General features: G+C 38.6%; 1 protein-coding gene across 4 annotated transcripts in view; it reads left to right on the plus strand.

The window, feature by feature from the left end:
* The window catches only part of unc5db (unc-5 netrin receptor Db), a 276,359-nt gene that overhangs the window by 177,281 nt on the left and 86,599 nt on the right, over nucleotides 1-12,479 (plus strand). For all 4 annotated transcript variants that reach the window (XR_010095284.1, XM_063489657.1, XM_063489659.1 and 1 more), the window contains exon 7: nucleotides 10,074-10,238. Coding sequence is in view for 3 of the 4 variants with exons in the window: in XM_063489657.1 (XP_063345727.1) it covers nucleotides 10,074-10,238 (165 nt within the window). In the remaining variant the exon portion in view is untranslated. The remainder of the gene's footprint in view (nucleotides 1-10,073; nucleotides 10,239-12,479) is intronic.

Consider the following 12,479-nt stretch of genomic DNA (forward strand, 5'->3'; position numbering starts at 1 on the left):
AACATTTTTATTTGCTACAGAGACACTAACACCTAAAAATACATTTGCATGTTTCAAAAAGTACAATTTGGAGGAAATGCATTATAACCACTGCCCTAAATGTGCTTAAATCCAACTTTTAAATCAAATTGTTATGCCAATGAGTTCACAAACAGTATTGTGCATTAGCACTGAGAGAGTTGCTGGACAAATATTTCCTTCTTATGATGATAAAAAAGGTAATTTCTTGCTAATTTGCCAGTGCAAATGTATGAATTTCTCATTGCATAGTCATTTTTAAGTGACAGGGTTGTTCAAGCATATATAGTTGGCCTTTAGCTCTGTACATTGTTAGCGAGATTTATATGCATGTATGACAGATATGCGCAAATGCTCAAATCTTTGACATTTAAAATCAGCGTGACAAAATGAGATATGTTTGATCTCTACATCCTGACAGGCCCAGTTATTTCTGCATAAGAGGGAAGTTGTAAATGAACTTCTTTTGTAGCCTAATCGAATGGCACTAGGTGAAAACTCCACTCAAACTTTCTTCTGTAATTACACACATAAAACCCACACTCACAGATTGGTCATCACAAACTGATGTCAGTCATTGGTCATCATAGTTCAAGTCTGATGTATAAGTGAAAAAAGAGAAGCAAAGTAAAGAAGACAAAGGGAGTAGGCTGCTGTAATTGTTTTGTACATTTTTGTAATCCTTCATTGTGCAGCAGTGCAAAATACTCAGGTGTGTGCTTTTGCTTTTAATGTGCTAAAAGCAGTTCATTAGCAAAATATGTTCAAGTGTTTTGGAGTTTTCCCAATTTGGTCAACCTGTGGTGTGGGAATATACATTTAGGGTTGGCTTGGAAGATGCCAGACTTATAACTTATGCAGAAATATAGGCAGGAAAATGTTCTTGAATATCAGAGAAGACAGATATAAATAGATTTCAGAATAAATTTATCATTTAAAGCCGTTTTAGCAGCAGTTTCACACATCATCACATTCATTTTCACACGTGAACAGAAAAAAAAAGATAATTCAGTTACAGGTATATGCCATGAGAGTTTTGTCTGGGAAGCTTCAGACTACCAGTGGACAGATGGGGACCGAAAGTTTGGTCCAGTTTAATGGCAACACCAGAGAAGGATCAAACAGAGGAAGAAGAAGGAGAAGGGGCAGAAGTCAAGCAGAGAGAATTAGTCCGGATGAATACTCATTAGTTTGTAAAATAAGTTGAGGGAAAAACCAATTAGTTGTTTTTAATCTGGGACATGTAATGAAATGCTATTAACGGCACAAATTATAAAGTATAATCAGAAACCTTTCATCAAAGTATTTGACATAGCGCAAAGAGAAACAAGTGACCTGGCCAGAAGGGCAGATGAAATGCCATAATATCATCAGCACAGTGCTGTCAGTTTTTAAAAGTAATGAATAAATAATCTGCTACGGTAGATTCCTATGAATGCAGTTTACTTTGATGATGGGCTTTTTATGGTTTCTGCAGTGAGTCACCTGCAGTTCTCTGTCTTTTTTTAAACAAAATCTATAAGTCTCCATACAATCTTGAAGGCATACCCAGAGATGCTGAGCACTTGTTGGCCCTTTTGGCTTCACTCTGAGGTCCATCTCATCCCAAACCATCTCCATTGGGTTTTGGTCAGGTGATTGTGGAGGCACTCCATCACTGTCCTTCTTGGCCAAATCGCCCTTACACAGCCTGGAGGTGTGTTTGGAGTCATTGTCCTGTTGAAAAATAAATGATGGTAAACGCAAACCAGATGGGATGGCATGTCGCCGCAGGATGCTGTGGTAGCCATGCTGGTTCAGTGTGCCTTCATTTGGGAAAAATTCCCCAACAGTGTCACAAGCATAGCACCCCGACAACATCACCCCTCCTCCTCCTCCATGCTTCATTGTGGCAACCATGCATGTAGAGAACATCCGTTCACCTTTTCTGCATCGCACAAAGACACTGCAGGTGGAACCAGAGATCTCAAATTTGGACTTGTCAGACTAAAGCACAGATTTCCACTGGTTTAATGTCCAGTCCTTGTGTTTCTTGGCCCAAACAAATCTCTTCTGCTTGTTGCTTTTCCTTAGTAGTTTGACCATAAAGGCTGATTCACACAGTCTCCTCAGAACAGTTGATGTAGAGATGTGTCTGCTACTGGAACCCTGTGTGACATTTATCTATTCTCTAATCTGAGGTGCTGTTAACTTGCAAATTCTGAGACTGGTGACTCAGATGTATTCATCCTCAGCAGCAGAGGTGACTGTTGGTCTTCCTTTCCTGGGGCGGTCCTCATGTGAGACAGTTTCATCGTAGCACCTGATGGTTTTTGCGACTGCACTTGAGGACACATTCAAAGTTTTAGCAATTTTCCGAACTGACTGACCGTCATTTCTTACAGTATTGATGGACTGTCGTTTCTCTTTACTAAGCTGATTGGTTCTTGCCATAATATGATTTCTAACAGTTGTCCAATAGGGTTGTCAGCTGTGTACCAACCTGACTTCTGCAGAAAACAACCGATATTCTCAACCCCACTAAGAAGGCAAGAAATTTCACAACTGAATCCTGACAACACCTGAGCAAACGGTGGTTATTTTCAGGAATCAAAAATATAAGATATATTTAGAGTTATTTATCAATTTTTTATTTACTACATAATTCCATGCTTCTTGCTTCATATTTTGTAGATAATCCGGCATGTGGTTGACACACATTCTGACATTCTGAATCAGGTTCATTTGCTTTGTATTTAGTTAACAGTCATTTTCAGTTTGAAACGACAGGGCTTGGCTGCATAATGAAAAGTTGGAACAAAACAGATTTTAAATGATACATTCTGATCCATAACAATACCTAAATTCTTATATGTATGTTGTCACCTTTTCAATTTCTGCACTTTAAGCTGTTCTGATCTTAGAAAAATTCGATATTAACTTTTTGCTATTTGAAAATAGCATGCAATTTATTGCTGGTGACTTTTTTGAGCTATTGCATTACTGGATATGTTCTGCCAGGTTATTACCTCTTCTTTCAGCGGAGCTACAGTTTGCCCTGCAACATGCCCAGCGGAGGGGATTTAAGTCATATGTCTCTTTCTTGCTGGAAAATAAAGTAACAGTTCTAGTGAATGAGGTGTTATGTGTTTCTCACAGACAAGGCTATGTGTAAACACTCTGGATCCCATCATTACCATCAATGGCTTTCAGCAGTTGAGGCGGATAGAAATAAATCCGAGAGTGCAATGAAAAAGGCAGAAGGCACAACAAATGGTACCATTTTTGTCATGTCACTGTCTCACCAGGGCTAACACTTAACTATTCAAATTAAGCTACATCTATAGTAGAAGTAGCTTAATTCTGCACTCCAATTGCCCAATGACCATATTATTTAATATCCAAGAGACATAGTTATTGTGTCCCAATACATTTTTTTTTTTCATTTTTGCAATATCCAAAAAATATCAGTACATAGTATGCAAGCAGACTTTTTCAAACCACTGTTCCCTGCCCCAGCTACACTGGCCGGATCAAAGTTCAAGTAAAACTTAGCATTTTAGTGCAGGAGAAAAAAAACACTTGATAATAGTGGCTCTGCCTCAGTTTTTTAAGGTCTGGCTTTCAGAGTTTACTTTCTGCCTTGCAGGATGAAACAAAAATTGGGCTTTTTGGACAATGGCTGATGTGTGTGTTTTGAAGTTTCCAACTTCCTGCTTCTTGCTGCCAATTAAAGCTATCAGCCTTAAATGCAGCCTTTAAGAGATGGAGAGAACGGTGGGTTGTTTTAACAGCATGGCATTTATGAGGAAAAATAATTAAGTTCAAAAATGGAGGAAAGAAAATCTCCCTCCTCAGCAGAGATAAGCAGGCCTGTGCCGCTACCATGGCCTGGAGCCCCGACATGATGGTTGAAGTTGTATGTGGGCCAGGTACAGAAGTGCATTTTGCCCTTTTATCAGGGTTGAACCTAGTCTTTGTGTAGAAAAAACAGACTTGAGTGAAGCAGAAGACCCTGGGAACCTGTCTTGAGCTGCTGATTGACAAGTTCGTCCAGTTTTGACAGGACACCCCAGAGCATTGCCTCAATGATGTTCTGAATGCACAAGGATAGTTGCTGCAGCATGATGAGGCAGATAGCCAAGGTAGATTGCAAAGAGAAGAGAAAATACACAGAAATGAAGCCCCTGTTTCCATTTGGAAAAAACAGCTTTTTAAAGTTAATGGAAATTCTGCACTGCAATGCACAAACTCACCCTCCAAAAACAATGATGCCAGAGTGGATGCTGCTTTCACATCGCTCGTGTATGGCACAGGCATGTATGGTTAATTTATCCTTGTTTAATATCTTTATTATACCACAGTGTCATAGTCAGATGATAAAAACTTTATTGTTTTTAAACACTTAACAACAAAAAATATATAAATGTAACAATGGAAAAATATAATACTTTCCACTCGCCCTGCAGGCTATCTTTATCCCTCAAGCGCAGGTCCTCGACTAGATGTCTAGGAGCTTGAGGGCCATGCATAGTTTCTTTGCTGTTTCTAGTAATGCTCTTTTATGGACAGAAATCTCGCATGGCATTCCTGGAATGTGCTGGAGTCACTCACCCAGTTTGGGGGTCACAGCCTCGGGTGCTACGATTACTACTTGGACAGCTGTTGCTTTCACCCTCCATATATTCTCTAGCTCCTCTCCCAGCACTTGGTATTTCTCAAGCTTCTTGTATTCCTTTTTCCTGATGTTGCTATCACTTGGTCTAACAATATCTATCACTACGGCCTTCTTCATCTGCTTGTCTACCACTACATTGTCAGCCATCACCAGTTTGTCCGTCTGTATCTGGAATTCCCACAGGATATTGGCCCAGCTATATCCCATTTTGATCTCAGGACTTCTAGCCCATACTCTGCACAGATGTTCTAATATACTATGCCGGCCACTTGGTTATGGTGTCCCTACTATTACGTGTTGTATATAATCTCCTTGTTAAATCCCACACTTGATAGTGACCTGGCTTGAAGTTGGCCTCTAAGTGTTGTTCACCACATCCCTATGAAATTCCTGATGACGACCTGTCAAGTCTTGTTGACCTTGTATTGTTCAAAGCATTCTAGGATCAGTGTGTTAGGCACTGAGTCACAGGCTTTCTTCTTGTAGTCAGTCCAGGTGGTCACAGGTTGGTCAATCTGGTTTTGCAGTATTGAGTGACATCTCCATCGATCAGTAGCTGGTGTTATTTTTCTTGGTGCTTGTTTACCCATTCTCTGAGGGTGGGGATGGCAGTATGACAATCTCCCCTCTGACCTGACGTCCTGGCTACCCCTTCACATAGAGTTTGTGTTTTACCTTGTCAATCTGTAATCACCATAACTGTTGGCGATATATATTATATATCTTTTGGAGCAGCATATGCAGTCATGCATTTTTTTAAGGAAAACCTGCCTTATAATTTCTGATGTTTATTTTGGAAGTGTAAAATTAAAATAAAAAACAGCTAAATAACAATAAAATAAATATAAAACTTCCATACATTACCATAAGTTACCTGAAAAAGGTTCTGGATGAAGCAACAGCTTATAATGCTAACCATGTTAACAATAGGGCTGCTGAAACTTGAAAGATAAGTCCAAAAACCCCCAATAACAATACATATACAATACAAACTGGAATTAACTCTCCCATTCTCTTCATACCAGTGCCTCTGCCTAATTATTCTATCCATGCACTTCCTCTAAACCAGAGGGCCCTGAAATGTTCTGCACTGGATAAAAACAAATAACACGTGCTACCTCCAGTGCATCCAGAACATTATCTGATAGGACAAAGTGCCAAACATCACAATCCTAGAAATAATGCGCATGTACACCCAGCTAAAAAGACACACATGTGTGGTTACATGGTGTGAATAGAGAGTATCTGGATCCCCTAGGCTCTCCTCTGAAGAAAAGTTGATCTGGTAATAAAATCCCAAAAGACAGACCCCAACTGCACTGTGGAGATGGCTCTAATACCAGAAGGCTCTGAGCATTGTACCTGGGAAGCTGTGGCCCAGCAAGGACAACTCAAAAAGCCTCTCCAAGTTAGAAAAGACACTAGTCATGTGAGGCAAAGAGACACACAACAAATTCAGCTGTAAACTGCTGAATTTTTCCACAAAAATTACTATAACTATGCATTTAGGTGAAAAAACATGAAATCAGAGTAAAATCCCTTTTTTCCAGTGACTTTTGGCAAATTAAAGAAAAACCTTATCATTTCAAAGAAATATAAATCATTATTTTAGTTCTAAGTTACAAGATACTCCTGGGTCTCATTTGGTTTGGTGTGTCCTGCAAATTTTCATAGTTAGCCAATATTAGGGAACATTAAGTACTTGCTGCTAACAAAGTAAACACTTAGTACATTACTGTATTATTTAGCAGAAGATGTCTGACACATCACTTCTTGGCCCAGACAAGTGTAGTGTTGCATGAGTATAATTTTCACATCCGTCATAGACTAAGCAGAAAACCAGCAATTTGTGAGCTTATCTTGTAACGGGCACAAGCAGTGACTGTAATTTCTTAAATGTCAGACAGTGTTACATACATGCCTTTTTCTCTCTTTTTCCTCTGTATTATAAAAAATCTGCAAAGTGAACCAGTGATGCTAATACTTTGGTACTTTCACTATGGTGGTGTACCTAATGGCTCACACACTAGAGTAAAAATAGGACAGCAACCTCACTACAAGTAGTCAAAATTAGTTGTTGCCCGGCGATTGCACTGAAAGTTTTTACTGTCACCAGTGGTTGGGCTTGCAGCACCCTCGGCCTCTCGACAACCACCTTTGATTGCAAACTAATCACAAAGGTTGCCTGGTTAGTTGTTAATTTAAAAAGACAGAAAGACTGCCAACACACTGCAATCAATCTGTACTTTTCTAATGAGCCCAACTTGTCAGTGATTGTCTCTCCAGTAGGGGAGTCATCTCAGCTGGTTGTATTCTGGTTAGATTTCTATTTAAAAGTACGTTTACTGAGTGCCATCTCATTTTGCACAAGTTGCAATCCTTCAGCAACTACATTATAGTCTACTGACTCCCTCTTATCCCGTTTTTTAGATGAGTAGTCATAGACCTGGTCTATGTCTTTAAAGCAATCATTTCTAAGGCAATGAGATCAGAAATTCATACAGTCACAGTCATTTTGGTTATTCCAGCCACTGTTTTCCCTGACTGTAAAATAAAAGAAATTTAAGAAATGATCTCTCTTCAAACGTGCTTTGAAAGTCTGCTGCCACTGCAGGGTTTTGAATCCAAGTTACTGAACACAAAATATTTATACATCAATGTATTATATATTGTCTGTTTATGTAATATGATAGAAGCTAAATCTACTGCCGGTTCATAAAAACTTCAAAAGTTGCTTGCTTCTGATAAACACAGAAATGTTTTAATGAAAGAAAATGTTGTGTTGTGTTTGTAATTAAGTTCAACCAGAAGATCTGGTAAAACTGAAAAAGAAAAGGACACGTATGCTCTAAAAATGTCACCAAAAGAAAATGAATGAGAATTTATATCTAGCCAATTTAAGAAACTAGACATTGCAGAAAAACAACATAAAATTACCAGAAAGGGTAAGTTATGAAGCCGAAATGTTGCAAGTGCTACAGTTTGTCAAACTCTCTCTATTGTTTACCAGTTGGCAAATGAGCTCATTCAACAGAATCAGAGCAAGAAGTCATAGTGGAAACAATACGCAAACAATGACTAGTGTTTGTGGTCAAACTCAGAAGCACTCAGCGTTCTCTCCCCAACATACAAACACCTCGTTTGCATTACAAGTAGGTGAGAAAAACCCACAAACAATTGCAGTGTGTAGGTAGGGCCTGTGGAACTTCACAAAGGAAAATTACCTTCTTCATCGCCCACAAGACTGTATTATGGGTATCGCCGCTGCTGCCAAAAAATCTTCAGGCGCCATATGGTCTCCCTGTATTTGTTAAGCTAAGCATGATGAGGCCTTCCTTGATCAGATGACAGAGCATGGTGGAAGAATCCCATCTATTAGCATGCACCAGGCTGTCTTGGTTTCATAGCCTTGCATGAAACTCCATTATATAAACAGGCCTTGGGGTTAATGGGGAGAAAGTGTCTCTCTCAAGCTGTACCAACAGACCAGCAGTTGAATCCATGTGTTTAGTTGAGCTTGCTGTAGAAACATGTACATTTTAAATTTGTGTACGTGTTTCACCGAAGGGAAAATGAGTCTTTATCTTAAAGAAAGATGGACATTTTGTTCAACATGCTTTCTTTCCAAATGAGAGAGAAGATGAGCTTGATGGTAGGCGAGGGATGTGTCACTTCCTGTTTTCTTTATAGCAGACTATATTTATCTACTATCATTTATTTTACTGAGCAAAGACCTCAAAAAGTCCATATCATGGACTCTATTTTCTGAAAAAAAGAAATATTCATCAAAAATAAGAAGTTATCAATCAATCAATCGATCAATTAAGCCTTTTATTTGTCACATGCAATGTTTACACCTGCAGTGAAATTGGACACCCCCCGGGCCACACATACATAGCAAAGACATGACGTGGGAAAACATGATCATCAATAGAACTAATAAACCAACACATAAATTGCAAATATTGTTTAGTATTGTCAAATGTATTTAAGACACTTTTTTTTAACCAAACAATGTAATTGAGAATGTAGCTTATTTCTTCAGAAACATATTTTTAGGAAACTGCACTCTAGAGGAAAACAGGTAGGAATACTTATGTTGCCCTTCTGATTAATCAGATTGAACAGAGTTGGGTGGCAATTTGGCCAGGAACATAGTAGTGAGTCCTCAACAAATAGGACTGAATCAATCCGTTTGCCCCTTTTTTCAGACAAACAAACAAAAAAATTGAATCTGCATTTTAATAAATACAGTATTAATAATATGTCCCAAGTGAAATCCTAGCTTTCTGGTAATACACATTGATTTGTCAGTTAAGGACACATGCCCTCAGTGGCCCAGTAACTAGATGCTAAGAGTAACTAGAAAGTAATTAGAATGAAGAAGAATTCTAAAAATATGTAGAATAAGCAGCTGTTTTCTGCTGCTGCTCCTCTATACCTGAGACTTTCAAAATAGTGTCATAAAGTATTCCCAACAGTATCTAATGGTGCTATGGCAAGAAACCTATTATGCTATATTATTATACCACACTTTAATAAAAACCTATAAAAATCTAAAGCTGTATCTGTATTTATTATTGTGACCTCTTAATTTAAATTTGCAAATGCTCATCTTACTGTGGGCTTGTTGTATTCTACTGGCTGGTTCAGAACAGATTTTTTTTGCTGTTGTGCGGTACATTGCCCTGCCAAGGGAGTGCTGTTGCCTGTTTGGGGAGACAACAGAACATTGGAATGTAATAAGATGATCAATTTTAAAGTTTAGGTGTAAGTGGTTTTAATGCTTAAAGAAAAAAAAATCAGTTTAAAGCGTCATAAGCCTGCATAAACTGTGAACTGTCTCAAAAAGTACTCTTTATGAAAGTCCCTTGAGTTCTTCAGTATTTAGAAGTCCTTTGATTGAGCCTGTATAACAATGTTTTTTCCCCATCTTTTTTCTAATGATAATTAGGCTGTTTCAGGAACTCCAGGAACAATTTTATTATGCAGCCTCATTTTGATTCCATTAATGTTACTGCATTATTTGACTCTTACAGTTTCAAAGAAATAGCCCCCTAGCATAGACTGAAAGCCTTCACTTCTTAACAAGGTTTTTATTGTGAACCAATTAAACTCCTACCAAAATGGCATGAGTGCACTGTTTATATTATATATGTATCATTTATTAAAGTTAATTAGGATGCACAGTATATGCCATTAATTTGAAATATACCATTTATTGAAATCACTTAAGACATCTAATCTTAATATTAATCAAAGTACATTGTAACTTGTCATTGGTGATTGCACTGAAAGTTTTTACTGTCAACCACTGATGTGGGTTGCTGCCAGTCTTTGTCTTTCTGTTTTGCCTTTGTGCTAATCCTTCTGTGATGTATACATCCCTATATTGTAGTTGATGGAGGCTGGAATGAGTGGAGCCAGTGGACAGTGTGCAGCAGTCAGTGTGAGAGGCAGCGAACTCGGGAATGCAACTCACCAGTACCCAGACACCGAGGCAAAATGTGCGAAGGGAACAGTGAGGCCACTGAGAACTGCACAGATGGACTGTGTACCCAGAGTAAGGCCTTTCTCTCTACTGTCATCATCATTATTCGAATTTTTTTTCCCAACATTATCATTATCATATATACACTTACTATAACATGGCAAGTCATCGCAAGCGTGCTTGAAGAGGAGGTGTGAATTGAAAAAGAAGCCACAGTGTGGACTGACACAGATTCCCAGTCAATGATAATGTCACCACTCTTTCTTCTGTACACCGCTCCCTTGACATGTCATGAGTCAGCCAGTCACTACTTTTAAATAATGTTTGATGTGTGAAATATAATTTCATTATTATTTTAGTATGAAGTGATTTAAAATCAAATGAGCTGGTCCCAGTATCAAGTTAAATAAGCTGTAAGTGTAATTAATAAATATAAACCTTGCTTCTATGCACAAGTGTGCAAGTAATGCTAATTCAGCTTTACGCAGACTATTGCATGACTTCTGTCCATTTGGTCCATTCTACCACAGATCCCTAGCTTTTATCAGTTTTTTTTATGTTTGAAAACAGATAGTGGAGAAACATAGTAGATAAATCGAGATACATTCATTAATACCAGCTTGACTTGGATTGCTTGTAAATGTTTACACTCAATCTTAACACTGAAAAACAGTGTAGCTTTTTTTTATCAGTCAACTTGGCAGCTCCAGTGTAACAATAGCCAAAAACAATTGCCAAAATGTGAGTTAGCATCATTGTAAAATGGACTATATAAACATATTATGATACAGGAACCTTTCTTTGTGCAAGTACATCACTAAAAACTTTCAGAGTACTTTTTATTTTTTTTTGTTTTTTTGTTTTTTTAAGTACTGTGGCTATTTGCTGCTAGCATAAATAAGCATGATATAAACATACATATAAACTTAGTACATTTCATTTCTTCTTTTGTTGTACTAACTTTTCTTGGCAAGAAGTATTATACCACTGGAAAACCTGTTTTTTTGGTGCCACAATTGTAAGGAAATTGCATTTGTGGGTTGAGCAGCAGAGTTGAGTCTGCGGGTTGCACCCATGAATAAGTGACCAAAATGCTCTCTGCTAATGCCAAAGAACTATTTCTGCTATTGAGTCTTGTTTGGTGCTGTGTATTGGATTTGTTAAGAAGTCTGAAGAAACCAGACATACTGGCAGTTTAATCATTCATTCATTTATCAAGCAGGGGCCTCCTTTGGATGTGGAGAAACCATACATAACCACAATAGCCCGGCACTTCCTCCTCATGCTGGTCACCAGCTGTGGAATAGCATCTCATTTTTCAACCAGCGTTTGTCATCAGTCAGTCATGTCAGTCGTGCTGGTCACTCTGACATCAACAACATACATAGCTGATCCTACAAGTGTTCAATGGGGTTGAGGTGAAGACTATAGGTCAGTCCATCCTCCTCTACTTGTCTGGGTAGAGAGCTTTTGTCCATATCCTCCTGCAAACCTTTACTGCAAAACTGTGGAAGATTCTTCTTGTGGTGTACTCTCCTGGGGACACCCATTTCGCGATGTCCCTGGCATCTTCAAAAGAAGAGTCAGTAGCAGAATAAGCTGTTTGGCATTGGCAGAGATTGGCAGGTTTTCATAGGCACAACCCACATAGTCAACTCTGCTGCTTTACCCAGAAATGCAATTTCCTTACAAATGTGGCACCATTTAGGGGAAATAAGAAGTCTTTCCAACTCTATAAGATTTACTGAAAATAAGCACAGTTACAACAAAGAAATAATTGCATCCTACAAGGTTTAGGAGTGTGTTTATGGAAATTTTTAACCATTCTTCCAGAAGCACGTTTGTGCAGTGGATAAGAAAGCTGGGCTCACAGTATCTGCTCTAATTTATCCCAAAGGTGTTTTATTGCTTTGCGTTCAGGACTCACAGATCATAGTCACTCATTTATGGACCTTGCTTTGTGCACTGGTTTGCAGTCATCTTGGAACAGAAAGGAGCCATTTTCAAACTATTCCCACAAAGTCGGGAGCATGAAATTGTCCAAAATATCTTGGTATGTTGAAGCGTTAAGAGTTCCTTGCACTGGAACTAAGGAGCTGAGCCCAGCTCCTAAAAAATAACCCCAGACCATAATCCCCCCCTCCACCAAACTTTACACTTGGCACACTGCAGTCTTACATGTACTGTTCTCCTGGCAGCCACCATCCATGAGAATGCCTGACAGAGAAGCGTGATTCCTCACTCTAGAGAATGTGTCTTTACTGTTCTAGGGTCCAGTGGCAATGTGCTTTACACAACTGCATCTGAAGCTTT

The sequence above is a fragment of the Pelmatolapia mariae genome, linkage group LG12 (genome assembly GCF_036321145.2).
Source record: "Pelmatolapia mariae isolate MD_Pm_ZW linkage group LG12, Pm_UMD_F_2, whole genome shotgun sequence".
In the NCBI taxonomy this organism is placed as follows: Eukaryota; Metazoa; Chordata; class Actinopteri; order Cichliformes; family Cichlidae; genus Pelmatolapia; species Pelmatolapia mariae.